Below are 24461 nucleotides of genomic sequence, written 5' to 3'. Positions count from 1 at the left end.
GTTTTGTAGTAGTATATTCGTAGTATTATGTGAATGTGTTTGTGTCTCGTCAATGAAGGTGGGTGTTTTCATCTATCTATCTGTCTGTCTCTCTGTCTGTCACTCTGTCTTTCTGTATCTCCGTGTATCACTGATTGTGGAAATGACAGCCCAATTGGCCAGTTCAATTCATTGCATAAGGGCCTTCACACTGCCATTAATGATGGAGTCTCACTCGCCTATTTGCAACATGCGTCTGTCAACTAAATAGTATCACTTTTCTACATCAAATACAACGGAGGTGATACCAGCCTAAACACTTGATTCATATAGCACAACATCAGCATTGGTGGGTATGAATCTCTGTACGTACACCCGGTGACCTTCTTGAATCAAGGTTTTATCATCTTTATGGTGATAAGTATCAAAGGCAATGCAGTGAAGCTTATTTGCATCCCTTTCACCCATCTGTTGTACTAATTTATGTAAATGTCCATCTGGGTTTTGTAGTAGTAGATGAGGTTCATCAAATTCCACAACACGTCCCTCGTCTAATACCAGTATTCTATCAGAGTCCATGACAGTGTTAAGACGGTGGGCAATGGTTAACACAGTACAATGTTGGAATCGCCTACGTATCGTCCGCTGGATTAACGTGTCCGTCCTGTGAGAACATGGGATTGTATATAAAAAGAAAATGGGTCAGATGCCGTCCATCTTTACACGTAGTTATCCACCTTTATTGTGAAAGTCCTATCTGAGATAACTTTGCTTATAAATTGAATAGCAAGAAATGTGTAAAAAAAAAAAAGAACAACCCCTCCTCGATGGGTCTTTATGCACTGCACAGTATATAATAGTATACTTTCAATGGGGCTGTCTTTGTTGTCACGTTTTCAAATTCCATGGTGAAATCTCACCCTTACTTAGGTATCATCTCATCAATGTGAATTTACTGCATTACTACTTTTGTTCGATGAAATGTAGCTCTTGGTGATTCTTGTCTAGTACTACTTGGGGGCGATATTGTGCTTCTGGCAAGTTTTATATCGGGATATCTTTAGGGATCTAAGTCATCGTGTCCACTTAACTTTAACACATAACACCATTGCTTAGTAATGCGATGGTGCAATTCCATTTCTTTCCTACTACTTTGCTTGATTTCCAGGTAAATCCTCCTTTGTCCCATTGTTTGAACCAAAACTGAACATTTGTCACTTGGACATTTAGCCAGCATGATCTGTATGGTATTCAAATTGATGAGCTACAATATACAAACAACTATATTTTAGAGACGATGTCATCTAACTCACCTTGGATCTACATTAGCTGTTGCTTCATCTATGATAAGTATTTTATTATTTCGTAGAATAGCTCTGGCTAGACACACTAGCTGTCTCTGACCAACACTCAGATTTGTTCCTGACTCAGCAATCTCTGTTTCCAGTCCTCCAGGTAATTCATCTATTGCACTACTTAATTGCACCTGATGACAGAATATGACCATGTGCGTGTGTGTCAGTGTAGTTTTAATATAATAACTAACATTTAATTCAATACTTGGATTAGCGTTCTTCAGAATTCATGAGAACAATGTTTCAAAAGGCTCGTTAAGGAACATGTTTGAGAGAAAGGTTTACCGTTTAGAATGGGTTTTGAATTTTGAATCTAGATGGTACCAAGTTTGACGATAACACAAAGATTCTTACGTTGTGACAGACAGCAATTGACTGCAATGGATGGTAAGAACGTCTACTTCTCAGTTCAAAGTCAATGGGCATGTTTATCATTATTATTATCTCGGTCTAATCTGAGGTTGACATTCATTTGGTAACACATTATTCTCATACACAAGCTACGTTTCCAATTACACTCATGACACTCAACGTAACTCATACACCTGCCTTCATGATTCTTGCCCCAACACCTTGATTGATCCATTCTCTGATTTGTAACTGTTAATGTGTAACGCCCAGGCGGGGAACGAATCGAAAAGTGACCTGACTAAATCAGATAGTTGACATAGTGATGTAATCTATCAACTATGCCACTGCCTAAGATAAAGCGTTTCACCAGTACAGATATTTAACCAATAATATTAAAGTGCTTGAAAATATATAATGTTGCTAAAATGTATTAATCTTATGAACGTAACTTGCCTGGTCCAAAGCCATCCAGAGGTCCGAGTCTTGATGCTCAGTAAAAGGATCCAGGTTTTCACGTAGTGTTCCAGTGAACATTACAGGATCCTTAGTAAATGTAAATACATAAACACAGGGCGATTACTATTTTACTATAACGACATTCACCAGATCAGACAGATGAAAGGATTGTCTTATAAATTACAAGCTTAGCTACAATACACCATGGTATTCTTTGTATCACCTTTAATTTTCGCGCATTAGAAGAAACATGCCATACATTTTGTAGTTCACAAATAAGTAAGGGGGAAAACTATCAATGCCCTGGAATGGATCTCTTTTCTGCTATGAAGAGTGAGTTATTCAGAGCAATATCCTATACGCAGAAGAAAATTCTGCTCATTGCAATGTTAATAAAGTACAGTGGAAGTACACTGTTGCCCATGTATATGAATATTCCTAGTGGCCTATCATAAATATGGGCTATGTTAATTGTCAGATATCAGTGATATGATGAATTTTCTTAATGTCACTGAGTGTAGGAGCGTATTGCTTATTTGAATAATAATCACCATTAGTATAAAAAGTTTTTTTCGATGGGTGAAAGACGGAAAATACATATTCAATCTACACCTAATCAGCCTTCGACAAACAAAACCATGAATGTAATTTACAATCTCTCCAAAACAATATATCTCGGGGCATACGTCAACTGCAGCAATGGGTGTTTATAAAACATACTCCTTGGCAATATCTGAAGGTTCTCTTCCAAGGCTACAACTCATATTTATGTTACTGTGTACGTGCCTTTTTAATGGATATGTAGGTATGTCAGGAATGCCAAAAAGTAGTTCGGTAAACTAGAGCAGCATAATGTAACCCTACATCTTATGGACAACAATTGTACATACCTGTGGAATTATTGATATATTACTTCTTAAATCGTGTAAACCAATTTCACGTATGTCCACGTCATCAATCATTATAACACCTTGAGGTTCAGACATACGAAATAACATAGAAACAAGGGTACTTTTACCAGCACCTGTTCTTCCTACAATGCCAACCTAAAAAGCCATCAAATCTAACATGATTCACATGAATGGCAACATGAAACTATTCTATTACTGTTGTAAACACCACTTTTATTTGTACATCAACACAGATATTTTGACAGGCCTAATGTCGACATATCTAAACGCACTAATGTTTATACTAAAAAGATTGTACTCGGATAATTGATCTGAACATGGATATCAGTTCTTTTTCAGCGTTTGGTGACTAATAATTGCTCTGTGAAAGAGGAATTATAAGCTGTCCATGAAAGGGAAATGTTGGCAAGGCAGTGAAATATATATGGAATGGATAGAAACTACATATTTCGTGAGATTCAGAATAATGAATGTGATTATCAGAAGAATCTACCTTTAACGGAAAGTTACTAAAATTAGTGTTACATTATCGCATGCATTAAAGAACCTGTTATAACTAGCTTGTGATTACGTCATAGTGCGGACAATTCTTGTCGAACGGTGTTGAAAGAGTATACACATAATGTGTCATCAATTTAATTCATCGTCAATTTCATTCATTAATATTTTTTTATATATAAGGCGCAATAGAAATATAGAATAATTCAACGACACTTATAATTTACCAACACAAGCAGATGTCTCATATTCACCATTAGGTTAAACTTCAGTTTTTTTTCGTAAATTGTACAACTTCGTCCTTCAAAAAGTGTAGATATGTAAACTCACCTTTTCTTGTGATTTGATATATAGATATATATCTTCAAGTACAAACTGTGTGTCTTCAGAATATTTAAAGTATGCCCCCTCCATTGTAATTACACCATGCTTTGGCCAACATGGATCTGGTTTGGAATCTGTTTCTAATGGAGCTTCTGGAGGAATGTTACTGTATGATAATACTCTTTCAACAGATGTCATCTGTCAAGTAGGGAATATAAAACCTTTCAATGAAGCGGTTTGATGTAAGTCAAAAATGGAATTGTGACGCTTAGCATGTATGCGTAAGTAACCACGTAAGTGATACGTACGTACGTACGTACGTACGTATGTATGTATGTATGTATGTATGTATGTATGTGTGTATGTATGTATGTATGTATGTTTGTATGTATTTATGTACGTCTGTGTGTGTGTGTCACTTTCTTACATGGCACCTTGTAGGGAAAATATATTTTAAAGAGCAAAAAAAAGTAGGCAAACAAAAACAATTTTTGTATAGATAGAAAGTAAACAATAAACAAAAAACAACTATTTGCCAACAAATATGATCAATTTCAAGGCCCTGTGGTGATAGCATTATTTAATTAATTACCTGATTTTCAGTTTCAGTACTTAAGAGTACTAACGCCGGAAACAATCCCATTAATGTAAGACAGTAAGTTAATGACAAACCAACTAAGCCTCCGTTCATTCCTGTTAACAGAATAATTATATCTTAGCAGGTATTCATATTACATAGTGATCATCTATATGGTATACATATATAGAGAGAGAAAAAACATTAAGTTCATCTTTAATCATTCGTCTATAAGTATATATAATTTGAAGTTGCCATATGGATAAGGAGTCGGTATTTATTTTTGATTTTACAAAACAACTTTATCATGGCTACCTTCTTGAAACAACATAAAGTACTTGTTTGTATGTCAATAAATGACAAATAGTCAGGTGGCTTAAACATGAGTTTTAAGGATTATTGTTACATGCTGGAGAAAAGCACCAAACTCGGCAAGAGTGTTCCTAAGGACCTACTTATTGATTTTAGCTTAGCCTTCTTGAATATTTACATAAATTTGCATGAATCAGTAAAATTAAAAAAGGCCGCGTTTAACCATGAAAAATCGTATATGTTTCAATAATCACGTGTGTCCAAAAAAGTAAAATCAGCTCTATGGTCACAGTTACTATATTTCATGTATTTCGATTTGGACCAGATATCAAAATTCTGTTTCATGTGAGAATGTGTTTTGCCTAATTGTCCGTATCGCACATTATTATGATGAACTAAGGGGCAACATCAAAAGTTAAATATAATATATCTAACTTAATTGCTTAAGTTTGGGGGTGGGGGTGGCCAAATTAATTTATCAACCGTCAAACACGATTTAACGTCATACTTGGCAAATTTAGTACGATTTCAAGGCTGCTTTTACCTATAACACTGTTTACACTCGGTCCATACGAATACGGTAGAATGATCACTATTCAACTTACGATCCTCGGCCAAAACGGAAGAGAAGGCTACTGCTGTCGTAAAACAAGCACACAGTAAATCAACACGCATGGAAAACCATCGACTACACGCCAAAAACAGAAACCAGCTTTCAGTGTGCAGATCTTGGTGAGAATCAAATTCCTGTATGTATTTTGTTTCTGCATTAAAAGCACGTATCGTACACAGGCCTTGTAGAGATGCTGATAGATGGGAAAAGACTGGACTACGTGCTGCAACAGAATGAAAGTAACATATATATATATATATATATATATATATATACATATATATATATATATATATATATATATATATATATATATATATATATATATATATATATATATATATATATATATATATATATATATATATATATATATCGGGTACAAGTCTCCAGAATCCTTTCCTAAGAATTATGGGGTTATTATTTGTTTTTTGTGGGCGGCTATGTGCTCTTTGGACGTTTCCAATTTTATAATTCCCGTGCCTTGTCGGCAAATTAATCTTAATCTGGAAAAGACCCTTGACAGTATACTAATTAATTAGTGCAAAGGAAATCGATGTGAAAATCTCAGCACAAAAGAAAGGCGTGGGAAGATGTGAAAGTGTGAAAAGAGATTTTAACAGTTAGGACGTCCTCCAGGGTACAACGTTTGCAGTCTTTTCATCTAAAAATTCCCCCTATTTATAGATTCACGTGGTCCTTTATTATAATATAATAATAATAATAATGTTGGTTTCTTATATAGCGCTTTTCCACTCCGTGCTCAAAGCGCTTTATATAATATATGTATGACGTAGAGCGCGGTATAAATAACACAGTATAAAGCAATATACACATGAGCCGTTACACAGTGTTTCACACTATAGCGATCACCAGACGACTAACGGATCTATGAAATCCAAAGTCTGATATATATATATATATATATATATATATATATATATATATATATATATATATATATATATATATATATATATATATATATATATATATATATATATATATATTCACACTTTAGCAGCGGAGACTAAAGAAAGATAGAAAAACTCTGTTGTCATGGAACAAACACATTCTTACCATACATCTCTGAACAACCGAAAGGTAATGAATCAGTTTATCCTTGCATCAATGACATGAAATTCATTAACTTACTGACTCCGTCCAATCTTTTTATGTCCCTTGATGTGGCAAGATAATAATTCCTGAAATACATAAATAGTATTACCAGTGGCACGGCTGGTATAAACACCCATGGGTTTATGACACTTGCTACAATGACAATACCAATAATTTCAATTCCAACCTGAAATTATAACATAAAAGCATTCGAATTTAATAACTATCCAATACATAGATTAGGTCAGTTGATATTTGTTTGTTGTCGTCGTCGTCGTCGTCGTCGTCGTCGTTGTTGTTGTTGTTGGTGGTGGTGATGATGATGATGATGATGATGATGATGATGATGATGATTATGATGACGACGTTAATTAAGTACCTGTGGCTTTGACAAGAAGGTTGCCATTTCGGAGGTACGACAAACGAAAATCATGCTTATTATTTGATCATAAATGCTAGTCATGTCTTTTTTTCTTTTTGTATGTATATAATCAATTAACTGGGTAGGTGGTTATACTATTTCAATTGTCATAGCCTCTGCTAATTTGTCAAGGTTTTCTGCATTTACTTGTACATGTTGCACAATTTCTGATCATTATTTAGCAACAAATATAAGCAAAGACAAATCATTTGGTTACATTCTGTTCTCGCTTGACAACGTACAATATATGTTACGATAAGGAATTAGACAGGTGCAAATCGCATACAAACAGTTTACGTCAAATATCTGTGTGACTGATGACCACATACCTGAACAAAAGAAAATATATTCCACGGCAGCACTTCATCCATGTATCCTGTGTCTCTAGAGAATCTGTTTAAAATACGACCTGTCAAGAAAATGTCATATAAGTAAAATGCCCTTACTAAAGCCAAATAAAAGAATAGTGTATTTCCGATAACCCGGCCGACCCTAGTTTAAGCCATCAACCCTAATTTTTGTACATGCAAAAACAGGTGAAATTATGATAATTTACTTCTATTTCCCTGTTACCTGTATATTTTCTTGCTAAAGTATCTGTGCTTACTTTTTTAAATCACTCTCCAGAGAGAAACGATGCCATTTCAGCCTGTAACAGTACAGTCTGCATATTTTTTGTCTACTTCTGAATCACAAAATTGTCTCCATTTACTTCTTGTACACCTCATCAGCTGTTACGGAAGTAATGTGACGAATATCTTGTCTTTGGAATGAAGTAATTCAAAATAATGAAATGTAAAATAAAATAAAATAAAATCACGCTTTACCTACCCTATTTTCTGAAGTCCTGTTATCTGAAACATATTTTTGCCTAATCATACACTATAATTTCTTAATGAAACCTGTCAGGCAACTAATATATAAGAAGAATAGTGACTTACCGACTGGGTTTGTATCAAAAAAGTAGATTGGAGTACGGACTATTGCCGCAAACATTCTGTTGTGTAGGTTTTTTGACGCATTAACACACACTCTGAAAAGGGATATGGCCCTGACAAGTGCAAAAGTAAATACACTAACGACAAAGGCAGAGTAAATCAAGATATTGGTTCCTGTATCAAAATCTAGTAAGCCCACATCTTCTGAGTACTTCGTCTAAGACGGGATGAAAATATGGAATAAAACATGTGAAATCAGATCTGATAATTGTTTGGAAAAATAATCATGGCCTACATCTGCAAAAGGATCTGATGAGGTGCCCTTTGTACGACAACGTTGATGTAATAATATAAGTACTGTGTACATCTCGATGTTTTCCGTATGAGTATTTACACTAGAGGACCATAACATAACCAGTCTCTGATTCAAAGCGTTTGGAAGAATGTGAATGAAAGACATAAGATGAACAAAATGTGGCATCTGGTCAAATCTTATAGTCACTGAAATTACTAAAATACAGTTCCCATTTTGCCAGGATTGCAATCAACAACTGTTTAAGAGGATAGAGTATCCACATTGGTCATTGTCCATGGAGAGGATTTCAAACGTTGTATATTACCATATGATCACGTGATCAAATCACACAAAGTATACTACAACTGCTTTGAGAGTTTTTGCTATGAAACTCTCATTAGTTGCCTCGAACTGTTTTGTGTTATTCTGTCATAGACCTAAAGTGTCAAACCTCGATCCGTCAAATTACTTATGAGAATCAAGTTCTGCCTTTCTTGACAGGAAATGGTAAGCGAGTTCAGATGTCCAGTGATATACATTTACCTGGTTGTTAGTACTATTAGGATATTCACCCAATGCTAACAGAGCTGCATGGGTTCTTTCCTCGTTGGTAGTCCATATTGATAACCAAATACCTGACATTATTAAAATTCCCTGTAGGTAGAAAGCAGAAAACAAGCATCGTTAGACTGGTGAGAGTTTCTAGATTAAACTATAGTTCAAATAATTGTCTATTCTTCCAAAACTAAAGGCAATGTCGTTATACAAAGTAATGTCTTATGTAATGTAATGTAATGTAATGTCTAGGTACATTTTCCTTTACCTTCATCTCTCTCATGCAAAAATATGAAAAAAACTTGGTACAGCTGCTATTTCTGCCAATCACAAACTAAACAGAGCAGTAAAAGAAAAGTGTAAACAGCAACGTTTAAATAATAACATATATACACAAATGATAAACCATAGATACAGCACCTCAACGATGCCCTTTTCTGTTCTACTTCATTTTCTACCTTCCACTGCAGTACATTTCAAAACAGCCACTTCTACATCAATATTGCAGAATTTGGTTTGAAGCAGAATGTTCATATGTTGATATCACTAACCTGTGTTATAAGATTGACAGCCACAAGCATTATTAAACCGCATGAACTACAACCAGCCTTAAAGTAGGATTTGTAGACACCCCATTCTACATAACCAACTGATCTATCTTCTTCTTGTTGCTTAGTAACAGCCTCAACTGGCTATAGGTTATGAAAACAAAAACTATATATGTATATGTATGTATCTATAATACAGAGAGAGAGAGAGAGAGAGAGAGAGAGAGAGAGAGAGAGAGAGAGAGAGAGAGAGAGAGAGAGAGAGAGAGAGAGAGAGAGAGAGAGAGAGAGAGAGAGAGAGAATGGATCATCAAGTGTATGTGTGAGTTGGTGGACTCACTAACTTTGCGTAGTGTAAATCTATAATGGCATAACATACTCGTCTTTCATATATATATATATATATATAAATATATATATATATATATATATATATATATATATATATATATATATATATATATATATATAACTCGGTGAGTATCAATCTGCTAAGACAGTGCTCTATACCGCAGTGGCAGAGCGTAATATATATATATATATATATATATATATATATATATATATATATATATATATATATATATATATATATATATATATATATATCGGACGCTTTTCTTTAAATGTGAAACTACATGTGATAGTGTATCGCAAACCTATAACCGATAATTTTGGTTGATAATCCACAAAACAATCTGACATGTCTTAGCTTATCGAAAACTATATATATTAAAAGCTGTGCTTTATACAGAACCTACAAAGATTTACTTTTAAGGATAGGAAAAAAACAAGGAACGTCAAAGAAACTGTGCCTATCAAAGCAATATATATCTATAAACAAGAAATATACAATAATTCAACCTACCAATTCTAAATCGATTGATGTTACAGAACGCAGGGAAGCACTTATGTCTGGAACATTACTTTCTGACTTGACTTTTTTAATAATATTTGTGGATGAACCTTTGGAAGAAAGTAGTCTCTCTTTATCTTTTTGATCGTCATATCTTTCTAACAAAGACGCAAAATCCACACCACTGGACAACAATTCGTCATATGATCCACATCCTGCCATCTTCCCCTGGATGTCAATAGGGAAAATTGATTACAAAAGAAACTACTTCCTTTCAAGGAGTAATGTTGCAGTAGTTCAGGAAATACGTTCGTCCAAAAATACTTGTCGGACGTGCAATGGTTTACACATACGTTTGATTCATACAATGTGATATTGCATAAAGCTACGTTGTACTATATTGTCGATGTACTTAATTTAAAGAAGATCAATTTATTTACAATCGATAACTGTAATGCAAGACTGTGAACACTTATGATGTCACTACATTGTGGATATACAAACCGGTGACGTCATATATAAATGCATGACGTTTACATTGTATAATGTTTATGTAGAGTTGACATTTTAAATACTTCCCTAGTATACTGTTATCAGAACACTACTGGAAACTGTGTCTATAAACCGTTGTTGTAACCACTCACTCTTGTAGATCATGCAATTTGGACTTCTCCTTTCTCACAATAATCATCTCTTTTACAACTGACATAATTATTCCCTCGCGCATTTACCTGTTTCAGTATAAGAATAGTATCAGCTGCTGTCAGATACTGGAGTTGATGAGTTACTAATATACAACATTTGCTGGATAGGTGACCAAGAATACACCTGTAAGTCAAAGGATTATTGTTGGGGAGTTACTAGACTAGTATACAAGGTACCTGGATAGATGGCCTAGAATACACCTGTAAGTCAAATGGTTATTTTTGATAAATTATACAAGTAAGGTTAGGATAAGTGACCTACCTTACTATACACCTGAAAGTCTAAGTATTCCATATGGTTACTTTTAGCGTATACATATCATGGGATTCTTGATATAGTCACTGAATTGAATGTAAAAATTGTAATGTCATAATAAACTAACTTTAAGGGCTAGTAAACAGAACATCGTCCTAATACGCCATTCATTAACTGTCTTATATACATTTATACCATCTCTGTTGTCTCAGCAAAGCGTATATATGATCATCGAACGGACTTACTTGTTAAAAATATGTTTTCCTACAACAGAATCTACAGCACTGAGTGGATCATCAAGGAGGTATATGTCAGCATCTGAATATAATGCTCTCGCTAGATTGACCCTTGCTCTTTGACCTCCACTTAAAGTCACGCCTCGTTCTCCAACCATGGTGAGGTCTTCGTCCGGTAGTATTTGAATATCCTGATAGTAATTTTTTTTAAATATTATGGCATGGCATGGTATGGTATGAATATGTAAATACGTCTGGTGTATAATCACCGTGATACACACATTTACTTTTGCAGAAATATTTTTTGAGAATTAAAATTTTGCCTCTCTTGCTCTAAGAAGAAATATGACAATGTCAGAAAGATAATCTCATACAACTATAGTAAACAAATATGCAATTCATAATTTGTTAAAAGACCTAATCGCCAGATTACGAATAGTAAGGCCACCTTGTTTGAAGCTTATCGTCAAAACCTGTCGTGTTTGTGCTATTGTGTTGAATTCTCTTCGACATTAGTCGATTGCACGCTTTCGTGCATTTTCGAATTTGGTCATTTACGCCCGAACTACTTTGAGAAGGAAACACGCTACTACAAAATATTACAGCAATTCGTCTTGTTTTAAGAAAATAACACCTGTTGTGTTTGGACAATGAAATGCTCACCCTTTTAAGCGCACATAACTCTATAACCTTCTCGTACTTCTTCTTATCATAGTCCATACCAAACAAGATATTTTGTCTAACAGATGCTGAGAATACCCAAGGCTGCTGGGATGCATAAGCTACTTTACCTTTGACCTGTACTTTGCCATTTGTAACGGGCATCTCTCCAAGTAAAGTCATGAGAAGGGATGACTGTAAAGATATAACGATGTAACATTTCATTTTTATGGTAACTCGTTTAAAAAAATGTTCAGATATCTGCAGGTTCAGTCCATCTAAGCACATATACCAACGGTCAACAACGGCCGCCTCGTTAATTAGGTATATATATGCAAATTTGGACATAAACCATTTATGGTCACAACCTAAACAACAATATACTATATCGACAATATTTAACGTCATTGGAACTATCTGCATTGCAAAATGCAAATCTTTAGATTCAGTCAATCGAAAAACATCTTTATAAGCTATCAAATTTGAAATGGTTTACTTCAGACACTAGTGGTCGGAGGTTGTAGATACAAACTTGATACTATTGTGGCTAACGCTGTACGACGTTGGTATGCAAATCAATGCAATGAGATGTCCGTTGAAATATTGAAGTATCAAACATATTTAACGGAACAGAAACTTTGCAGTACATCAAAACAAAGAGTAGACATATATTCATGAAGAAGGATTCGAAAAGTCTTCTTTTTTTAAATCATTTAAAGTGGTTCATTTGACAAGAGCTATTCAGATAGAACTGTACAATACTCACTGGTGCATTTCATTACGGAGTGGCTGTTACCACGCTGGGTGGTAATAATAGCGAATACGCTATTGCCATAATTTACCATAGACGTTCAAGAGACTTCTCCAACATCTGTGATTTTACTGTCCTAATAATCAGTAAGTGCGACTCATCAAAATAAAAGGTCGAGATATTCGCGGCGATATATGGTTAATCTTCATTTGACTTCCATTCGTCGGCCGTGTAGCCTAGTTACTTTCAATGAAGAACGGTTTGTTTTAACCGATAGTTCTATTATTGTTCCATGTCGGTTCCATGTATTTGACAGGACACTTTTATGCCAAACTTTGTCCAAAGCGAAACTGGATAGTAAAAGTAGTGAAGAAAGTCATCCTTCGAATTCAACGAGCTCCGATCCCCCCCCCCCCGACACACACCTGAACGTTGTCTAGAAGCACGGTTATGCAACTATATCGTACTATTACACGGTTACCTTTGACTTTGTCATGTTGATTTTCATATGTCGACTTACAATTAGTTTGTGACTTTCATTTAATATTGTCAATAGATCAATTAATTTTTTGTTTTAAAATTCTGTCGCCGTTAAATGTATATTATCAAAACATTAATGAGCTCTTATTATACGTCGCACTGTATGTGTGCATAACAATAGATTTTCGTCGACATTCGATCTAAAGTTTACAGAGGTTCATTTTCGTAGACGTTAAATATTATCAATAGATTACTGATTAGGTTTTCGTACATTTGTTCAATCTCTACACTGAGGTTGAATAGAGAAAAGGAGGTGAAGAAGCTGGGAATAAAGTATCTAATCTTTAATCAAAAACAGTTGCACAAATCCATGAAATTGGCGAAAATATGTTATTGTTGTCATGCCACGATTGTACACAGAACATCGCTGTTATTGTCAAACAGTACTGTTAATTAGTGTCGGTCCCAGGTAGTTTTCTGATTTAATATATTTCAGTCTCTGAAAATTGTAAGCTGTTGCAGTAATCGGTACAAGTGCACTAAAGGCAAAAATACGTCTGACTGAACTTTTGCTTGAAGTTAATACACGGATCTAAACAAATTACACATTATCAAGTATGATACCTTTGTAGCATTCTGTGTGTTGTAGCATTATGTGATACCTTTGTAGCATTGTGTGTGTTTGTGTGTATATGTCTGCATAACAGAATATCGCTGGGAGCAATTCCCAGCACACAAAACAACTCATTAAAGAAAGTATGATACCTTTCCTGAGCCGACTGGACCAATAACTGCCATAACTTGTCCAGGTTTTACTTCAAAAGTGATATCTTTCAACGTCGGATTAGCATGATTCTAGAGGAAAATTAGATGATTTCTTTAACTTCAGATTTATCGGAGATAAGGACAATTTGCAACTCAACCCCTATGTGAATACACGAGACAGTTAATTAACACCATACTAAGATATAATCATATCAAAAATGGTTCATATCTTACTACTTAAGGGACGATCGCACAATGTCACACACGCGAGATATTTATAAGTTGATAAAAAATTATTTCTAATGTGAATTACAGTGCTGGGTTCCGGTAATATTTTGATGTGTTTACCATCATCTCCCGATAGTAAACATGTTGATAAGGTTGGAACTTCAAGTTTACTATCATATTTTCACATTGAATCGATCGTAGTGGTGTGACCGCTGCAGTTTTCATCATAGTTTACATCATATATAAACGAATGACGTCACACTTGTGCACTTTTGTTTAGAGGGAGGAGAGGCCCGGGGTTTTGTCCTAAACGAACGATGTATATGCTTATTGAGTTTGTGCGACACTGTGCGATGGTCCCTGAATAAAAAGGCATGTGTATTGTCTTATTAAACATTATTTAATAATAAAGATTTATCAGACAGAATTTGCCGTTCTATAGTTCAAATTATTCTTTATTAGCAAACAATACAATTCAATGATCACTCACTGTGTCCCAACTTCCTGTGACGTCACGAGCACTTACTTCACAATCACTAGCTTTTGGGCGTAAGTTAGTATCCTTTCCAACAGTTGACTTATCCAACTCATCAAGTAAAAGGAATTTCTGTAATAAGGATGCAGTAAATACAATATTACTCTGAAATAATTTGCATAAATACGAATATTTGACAATATTAAGTCCATTGATGATTCTTATAACAACAAGAATATGCAAGTAACTGACTGGTCAAAACACAGAGCTTGCTTAGAAAGATTTGCAGCTCGATCGCAATGGGTTAATGTCAATACAGTGACGTAACGCAAATGCCATGTGATAGTCTCTCTCAAGGAACACAATACAAACTCCAAAAATAGCTGTAGTTATTGTAAAACAATATCGTATGCCAATATTGAACATCACATTTCGGAAATTACTCCAACACCGCCGAAATTCACCCCTGGCAAGCCGCACGTTAGAGAGTAGAAAGTCTGGAAGGTAAATCTAATTGTCTGATGTTGGACAGACCTGAATCCTTGCAGTAGACACAAGCGCTTGCACAAAGTCCTTCATTGCCAAAGTCATATATATAGTAGTTGCTACCCTTGCATGGTATATAAGCATATACATAGGGAAAACTAATTTTGGTGAGAGAACTCCTCCACTAAATGAAAACGCTATACAGATGAATAGCACGATGACCAATTGCATGCATTCTGTACCACCTCGTTGAAAGGCTGAGTACTTTGCAGATTTGTGGATGTACTTGCATTCATTCCTGTGAAAAATAAAACGATTAAAACAATATGACTGGCTTTCGAGAGTAGTGTTATTTTCAGTAAAGAATTCTCATCAAGCACCACATATACCCCTACCAGACATGATATCCAATCTAAAAATAGATATACAAAAATGTATTTTTACACTAATTACATGCAACTTATTCGCTTATAAGCTTACACACGACGATGCCAACTAGTCACATCTCTCCAATGTCAACAGTCGTTGAATACGTGACATTTGACTACAGTAACATATATTTATCAGTTTCACAGATTTCTGCAACTATTTTTCAGTAAAGATTGGTTATATTGTTCCCTACTTCTTCATCTTTTTTTCTGCATTTAACATCAGTGTAGAGACAGGGAAAAAACTGAGACGAAAATCTATTGTTAAAATAATAAATTGCATGTAGACGTATAAATTGACAAAAATAATATTTGACATCCACAAAAATGAACGTATGTATACGAAAATGTATTCTTAGTCGACAAATATTAATCTCTGCAAATTTTAGAACGGATGTCGACGAAAAACTCTTGCTATTCAAATACAGGGCTATATCATTAATGCATTGATAATATTTAACGTCGACGAAAGTGAACGTATGCAAATTTTAGAAACGATGTCGACGAATACAGTGATATGTATAAATCAACGAAAACCTCATTAACGTATTGATAATATTTAAAGTCGAGGAATGTGAACGTATGCAAATTTTGCAACACAAACACCATTAAACTATTGACTAAAGTTGGCATATGAAATTACCATAACAAAGAGTAAGTTCGATAGTATGGTATGGTTGTGTAATGGTGCTGCTCGACAACGTTTGGGGGTTGACAGCCAAGCTCGTTGATGTCGAAGGATAACTCTTTAGTTTCGCCTCAAACAAATAAAGGTTGCCATATAAAAGTGTCCTGTCAAATCCATGGACCGACCCAACACGGCACATCAATAGAACTATCAGTTAAAACAAACCGTTTTTCAGTTTCGTTTTGATGTGTACCAATTTCATGTGAATCGCTGCAGTATATTGAGATATCATGTTTACAAACACACACACACACACACACACACACACACACATGCACGGATGGACAACACATTGTCATAACCTTCCTTACGGAAGGTAAAAACCCACCTTCGAATTCCTCTTATTAGTTCACCAAAAGGCTTCTCCCAAGTGTACATTTTAATAACCCTCATTCCTGAGATAATTTCATTCATAATTCTAACTCTCTGGTCTGTCTGTATAGCTGTCTTTGCTCTAAATAAACAAGTCGAAAAAAATAACATGATGCCACAAACAGTATCTAAATTAATGTAATTCACTTATGGGAGAGAAGTACTCCTAGAGGCATGTTAAGTATTTACTTGCCATCGTTTTAAGTCGATATGTCTAGATCTGTGTTTCAGATTGGGGGAAAACTTACTACAAAGTCGGAAAGGTTGTATGTGAAAAGCAATTGAAAGTGTGCGTTGCTTATCAGAATAAAGCAGTGATGAACAGTTGACTTGATTGTGACCATTTTCTATATCTGTCAAAAATATGCACTGTTCTGACGACATTGTTCCTTACCTGAGTTTTGAATAAACCTTGCCCATGATAACCTGAATTGGTAACAAAATGAAAAGAACTACAAAACCAGCAAGGCAAGATGGACCAATCTGTCTCCACAATATCACAAACACAGCTACGCATTCAAGAGGTCCTACCCACAGGTAGTGAAAAAAGATGGGGAGCTGAAAAGCAGACAAGGGCGTTACTTGTTGAAGATATTGCGAAAAGAATATGTCATTGACACATAATTATGCAAAACGTGGTTGTTGTCAATGTTCACCCATGTCAGGCAGTGGCCTTGTCTACAATTGTCTGGCTGTCTGTCTGTTCGCCGTCCGTCCGTCCGTCCATCCTCACCCGTGTGTCTGTTTGTCTGCATGTTGCTAGAATAAAAGCTAAAGGAGCTTACAAATTAGCATAATTCAGCTGATATATTTTGTTACACGGATTGTGAACGAGGTAACTAGATAACCTAGAAGGATAAGGACATCTGCAGTGGTGAACTGTCCTGGATAAGCTGTTTGTGGTTCCAGATACATATATCAACTATAAACCAGGTCAAAATCTTTCCAACAAAACTAATATCCAAGTAATATTATTTCATGTTTATAAGACAACTTAAACCTACCACATCAAACTTACTGACATCATTAGAGAGTAGATTTACTATTTGTCCAGTGGTGGTTTGTTTCATGGCAATATGGCTCAGCTTTAATGCCTACAAAATAAAGCAAACCATTTCGTTGTGTATATATGCCCATCTGTCGCTGTAGTGTGTTCAGAAAATAGTAAATATGATTAACACGAGACCGCTAATAACATGAACAATAATTAAGGGTTTCGTGTTCATTGTTGTTTTCTCTCCCATCAAGGTCCGACTATTAAACCAATATTTGGAAATTAGCATGCCAAGAAAGGGTTAACCTTTATGGCTACGTATGCCCAATCGGACGCCATGTTTTATTTCCACAACTCTCCAATATTTCCTTAATGTTGGTGAATTTTTTCCTGACGCTATGGCAGTGCTCTATGACGAAGAATCGTCTTCAACACATGCTCATAATCATTATTATGTAAGGCTTTCTCAATTATTGACTTTGTCACGTCGTCTTATATATGATAATTTGGAGATATATTAGAATATAGAAAATCATCGTCAATAACTTACTTTCCTGTACACCAGTGAACAGCATGAAATTCGTATACGCATTCCAATACGACCCATAGAGAAAGTGCAGGGATGTTCAAACATAATAAAAAGAAGGGTACAACCAGCAACACCTGCTGCATATAACAATGCATAGGTTTGTGTTTTGGAGGAATCTGGTGCAAAATAGTTAATCAGCTGTGCTAGTAATAATGCTGAAACAATCATCACTGTTTCCTACAGATATAAGATAATAGAACTGAGTGATGTTACCAAGAATTAACTCTTAATATTTATATAGTAGTGCATTCATACATTCAACAAACCATGCAAAAGAATGGTAAAGCCAAGTTCAGACTCCTGTTAAAAATTAAATGTTATATTAAACAGTTTTTCTTGCAGAGTTATAGAACCGTATGGACTCCGTAAGGCTCCACTAATGATTAATTAGGCATAATAAAAAAATGTGTGGTTCCGGTTACACTCAATTTTAGAATAGGTGGGGTAGGTAGATTTTTATTTTTTTGTTTTTTTTCTGTGTGAATGTCTAGTTCAGGTCTCAGTGTTGTTTATTTCTTCCCATCAAAGACAAATGGACAACCATTACAGATTCTGGAAGAACAGTTTTATTAGAGTGTCATTTTTAGTTGGTGGCGGTTTCCGCGTCCACTATTTCTCGTCAGACTTTACATAATTTTTGCGATTTTATTATTTTTTCTCGAATACGTAAACAAACTTTAGGGTCGGCAGTGAAAAGCTAGGTGGGGTCGGGTAATCGGAACCAAACATCTTTTTTTCTAGGCCTTAATGCCTGAAGTTTAAGATTATCTGAGTGCATTTATATAGTGACATTGTATTTCACCGTGAACTACAGTTTCAAGGAGAACCAGTTCATTTTGTACCAGCTTAGAATTGGTCAAAGTTGACCATGACAAATGATGTAAAATTGCATTATAGTAGACACGGCAAACTGACCGTGATACGGTCAATCAATTTTGACCTTTGACGTTCATTATATTTTTGTTGTACGATGATGACATCCTTATGGAGTCTATTTTTACTATTTAATTACAAATTGATCCTACTATTTATTTAAAACATTACTATTGATTCTTACCTTTAAAAGCACAAGAATTCCAAGCAACATGAACTTCACACCAAATGTACGTACGATAGCCTTTGCTAGACTTGCGTTATTTCCACGTTTTTTCTCATTGACTTCCTTTTTCCATTCCCTGAAAAATCAAATCCTATAATGAAGCGCAAGTTTCGAATTGAAATGCACGAATTGAAGGAAACATTAACTGTGAACTATTCATTATTTTAGTAAGGCAATACAAATTATCCACTTCAGCTTCGCAAAAAATCAGTAACTATGCAAATTAAGTCCAAAGATATATCAGCAAAGTTTATAGGACCCGTGTGCTTTGTTTTCATCGAATCAAACACGAAATTATCCGTTTTTAGAGAAAAGGCTGGCAGAGGCAAACAGACAGACATACAGCGGCATCGTCATTTCATAACCTCCCCTTACGGGGAAGTAAACACGAATTCTAAAAACGAAAACTAAGAAACTCTTGAATTGGTGTAACGATAAATAAATAATGATTTGTCACTTTCCCACCACTCTACTTAGTTAAAGATCTTTCAAATTATTGCCTTGAGGGGGACCTTTAACTTCACAATGGCCTTTATGCGTGATCAAAACACCTGGGGAGCTTACAATCTAATGCATCTGTGTAAATACATAGGATAAAGACATTCATCCCGCAACCACTGATGTTGACTGCCTGGGGACAACCTTGATTCAAATCTTTCCCAAAAACTTTACCCATTCAGAAACGGTAGTGACGCGGCAACTTGCATATTCCAAGGGGTCAATTTAACCAGTTTACCATCACATCAGTATCAAACCATAATGACGACAACATTGTGTCTCCCTTAAAGTACAACTGCCGACATAAGACCGTGGATGAATGTTTGATTTTTGTTTAATAAACCCCTCTGACATTGTATTACATACCTTTCAAGAGCATTTGACAGTTTTTCAGCGGAATCTTCTGGTAAAGTTTCATACATATCTTCGACTCCCAGTGATCTTGTGTAGCCATACTTGAAAAGAGGATTTAACCACCTATATGAGGATAGACGAGCAGTAACTTTGAATTAACTTCTAAACTAATAGTTCTATTTCAAACACATATATACACACTCCCTCATATACATACATGGGAGGGAGGGAGGGGGACAGACAGACAGATATCGGTTGGTCGATTGATTGGTTGGTTGATTGATTGATTGGTTGATTGATTGATTGATTGATTGATTGATTGATTGATTGATTGATTGATTGATTGATTGATTGATTGATTGATTGATTGATTGATTGATTGATTGATTGATTGATTGATTGATTGATTGATTGATTGATTCTGCAATCCATGTTTCCGCTCCTAGTGTGAGTGTATCATGATTATGGGAAATAGGTCATCCATTATGTTCGAATAATCACCTTATTATATAAATCATGATACGACTGGCTGCCATCGACAACCCAATACCCAATTTATCCAGATATTTAGAAAACACGTATGGAGATTTTGCCTAAATATCTATGTTCTATTTCAGATTTTCAATAGGTATATCACTTGGTCACTTAATGTCACAGATTGACTGGCTGCCATCGACGACCCAATACGCAATGGAGTGTGTTGTTGTGTCTACGGTCGGACATTCAATTCTCGCGACATGGTCAAAAGTTAAACCTCTGGCCCGGCACGGCGTATGTCATCGTGTATTGTTGGGTGTTGGGGTTACGTATTTCTTGGTCGAAGAGGGTAGAGAACATTATGAGATTAGTTCCAATTTTCAATCATGCGTTAGTGTTTAAAATAGTCTACAGTGTTATGGCATGTTGACGCTAAATTATGAATGACCTTTATTTCATAGCGCACACGAATGCCGTTGCCCTCATACCAGACGACGTAATTCTACTCACCAAAATACAAGCCATGACAACCTGTTTGCTGTTGCTCCAGGATTCTTCTGTGATTCCGTTTTGAATTTCTCCATGTCGTATCGCCAACACAACCTATGAAACCTAGTAACGAGATCGTGATCGTGTACGGTCTGAGCTACTCAACATGTTCTAACAAAAAAGCTGTCAATCAAAATGTCATGAATACGACATATCCCTTCTATGTTGTTTGTTTTGTTTGTTTATTGAGTAGTTAGCTCAAAGTCCCCCATTTAAAATCCACCAGTTTGAAATTTTGACACTGTAACACAAATCTTAATCCTTTACGAACAGTACTGCTAATAATGGCCTCGACCGTTTGGTATTCATGAATATATTGACGCCACGTACATCAGTTATCTAATATATTGGGTGAAACGGTTGGGCTTGTACTTGAATCGTGTTGGTTAGACCCTTCCACTTGCAATTGGTTGATATCGGCTAGGACTTCAAGCGCTACTTCTCACTGATTGGTTGGTTGGTTGGTTGGTTGATTGGTTGGTTGACTGGCGTTTTAAAGCGCTAGATAGGAAAGGGAACTTTCCATATACGAGGTGATGTGGGAAGAAGGCGATCATTTCCGAAACAACAAAATCGAAAACAAACGAAAATAAAAGAGTGAAATAGAGGTAAATAAAGAAATAGAACCATACTTAGTCCAGTCAGTCTAGAGGAAATTTAGGCCGAACCTCGACATAATTGCAACAGAAATAATTTTTAGTGCATCTTGCTCAGAATTTTATGTCAAATAACATATCAAATGTCTAGAAAAAATTAAGTAGTGAAACATGATGAAAAATGACGTTTCTTAATTAGCAAATTAGTGAAAAAATGATATTCATGAAATATCATTTGTTCAAAGACCAATGCAAGTGATATGTCTATGGGTAGGTCTGAAGGTCATGAATTACTTTTGAGTCACTGTATGATTGTACACACATTCCTATTGAATTTAAACAGACTGAATGTGTGTAATGTAATCACTTTAGTTACAGATTTAGTTACATATTACATATAACGTACAATAAGTATACATTTTTTGAACGCCTATGTGAGTAGTATGATATTAGTAGTATCATTAGATGTTAGAGTACTTGAATATCTCTTTTCATCATTAAATATCTCCCTTGTTAGATAAAGTCTGTGTGTCTCTGTGTGTGTGTCTCACCAAAAACAGCTGCATCAATTCAAACGAAATTTCATAGACATGTTAAGTAGGGTAATGGCCAGAACTGATTAGGTTTTGTTAATAATCCGATGAATATTAATGACCAATTTGAGTAATTAATCGATCGAAGGAGTATAAAGTTGGCGTCAGATTGAGATTCAGATTTAGATTCAGGTAGCGTTATCTTATGAACATTATATTGAGCGTCAGATGGCCTCAGATCCGAAGACACCCGACGGACTCAAACCTGAAATAATACCGCTGAGACTACAGGGAACGATTCTGCTTCACTGCCGTCGGGTGTATTCGGATCTGAGGCTCAATATGACACTACCTGAATCTGAATCTGACACCAACTTTATACTCATGCTCTACACTGAGAAAGACTCTGTTTTCAGGGGTTTCATGCCAACCTCATTTTGTGTTTCCCTTGGATCTGCACTCTGCATTGGCTGGACAAACACAAGAAAAAAGAAGACTGAGGCAGGGTATTTAAGTGATTCAAACTCACCAGAAAACTATTTTTTTCTTAGCCTTAAAATAGGTTTACAATGAGCGTGGAGTTCACAAACAGGTGAAATATTTATCATTTCAATTTCGTCAAATATGGACTTATCATTTTCAAATTTCACACACTAATGCGCAGATGAATAAAGAGAAATCGTGTCTTTTTAGATTTTCGATTAGAAGTTTAGGAAGTATTTAATATATTGATCTCGAACTGTCTCCTTTTTACTGTGTTCTTTTCCGATTTCTCTCGATAACAAACTACCGCTGTTTGTTGCAAGGCTTGTACATAATCATTTATCTAGCTCTGTATCTCAGGATATAAATACACTCTCACATATTTATCAAGTGTAATAATCTATCATTTATACCCAAATGTGTGTGGTCAAAATATGGAAAATAGACCAAGCCTCGCCTGCCGGCCTACGGAGAAAATTTCGCGACAATGTATCAATAATGGTGACCTATACATTGACCTCTATATAATTAGTGTACAGTGAGGGCGCGCCACTCAACAAAATCTTGACAATTTTCCCGTAGTGATTAAAGGAATGTGTAAACTCGTGGTGGGACAGAAGGAAGGAAGTTCAACACGCACATGCCATATCCTGGGTATGTAGGGTATCACGAAAGCCGAGTGCAGTCGAGGATGGCAAGCTTTCCTGTGCTGAGAATAGGAGGCGTTGCGGGCATTTCAACAACATTTTTGACAACTAACTTTCATTGGGACTTGACGAATCACAGATATAGAGCTAAATTTCTTACATAAATCATGAAATTGCAAGACTATACCCTTACGGAAGGCATTCAGGTTAAATCTGGTATGAATATGGTATTCCCGCTATATTATGCTAATTAATAAAACAAATCTTATCATGTCATGTTATCGAAAACATACATTTTTTTTTATTTTGCCTCATCAGTGTTCCCTATACCTGATTGTGGTATTGGAAGAAATTCTATCAGTATTGACCCACTCTTGATAGGTACAACAACGAAATACATCCCCAATTGTGATCAAAGTATACTAAATTAAACTGTAGACATGTATTCCTTCCATTTCATGGTTAGTAGGCTAGCTATGCATGGAAGATGATGTAACTCCGTGGTAGCAAAGTAGTAGATATTGACATGCAGGATGGGATGTCCGTTGGTGGCGCTATTTGTTCTCCAGACAGTTTCTACCGCTTTTGTGTACTTTCCTATGTGCAATCTATTTCGTCAACTGCCAACATGTAAATTGTAATTTAAGACAATGATGTCAACTTGTCTCTCCTTGTCTCATTTAGGCTTGACTTTGATTAACACACAAAAAGAGCACCACATCCCAAAAAAATGAGTTCTTTGGTTATTTAAATATTCATGCCTTTTCTTTCCTCATTGTGTTATATATGTGTGTGTAACCTAATTACATTTTTCACTTTTTGAGTATAAGGTTTAGTTGTTAATATGTTTACATGTGTCGATTATTGCTCACAACAAGCCTGTAACGGAGGGTTGTATGTCGCCACCAGGTGACACGGTTGGGAGAGGTCACGACGCGTCGGGTTTTGCTCCGTCACAAGATCCATTAAACTGTTTCTTGAGTGAACGGAGAAACTTTGTTCTCA

The 24461-nt window shown here is 35.5% G+C and overlaps 1 protein-coding gene across 1 annotated transcript; it reads right to left on the bottom strand.

Annotated features, from left to right (window-relative positions):
* Window positions 1–291: 291 nt before the first annotated feature.
* LOC144441986 (ATP-binding cassette sub-family C member 4-like) lies at window positions 292–21232 on the bottom strand. Its single transcript, XM_078131257.1, has 26 exons — window positions 21159–21232; window positions 20184–20294; window positions 19278–19395; window positions 18182–18397; window positions 17642–17731; window positions 17032–17195; window positions 16594–16719; window positions 15198–15447; window positions 14679–14795; window positions 13961–14050; window positions 11968–12159; window positions 11314–11495; window positions 10840–10936; window positions 10117–10336; window positions 9256–9392; window positions 8693–8803; window positions 7858–8071; window positions 7246–7325; window positions 6532–6682; window positions 5369–5599; window positions 4467–4567; window positions 3881–4072; window positions 3032–3187; window positions 2139–2228; window positions 1293–1465; window positions 292–643 (listed from the first exon to the last, which is right to left on the bottom strand). The coding sequence occupies exons 1-26, from the start codon at window positions 21230–21232 to the stop codon at window positions 292–294; spliced, it is 4035 nt and encodes a 1344-aa protein (XP_077987383.1).
* Window positions 21233–24461: the final 3229 nt, after the last annotated feature.

The sequence above is a fragment of the Glandiceps talaboti genome, chromosome 11 (genome assembly GCF_964340395.1).
Source record: "Glandiceps talaboti chromosome 11, keGlaTala1.1, whole genome shotgun sequence".
NCBI classification, from domain to species: Eukaryota; Metazoa; Hemichordata; class Enteropneusta; family Spengelidae; genus Glandiceps; species Glandiceps talaboti.
The sequence above is the reverse complement of the archived record's forward strand: the minus strand, read 5'-3'. Positions and strand labels throughout refer to the sequence as shown.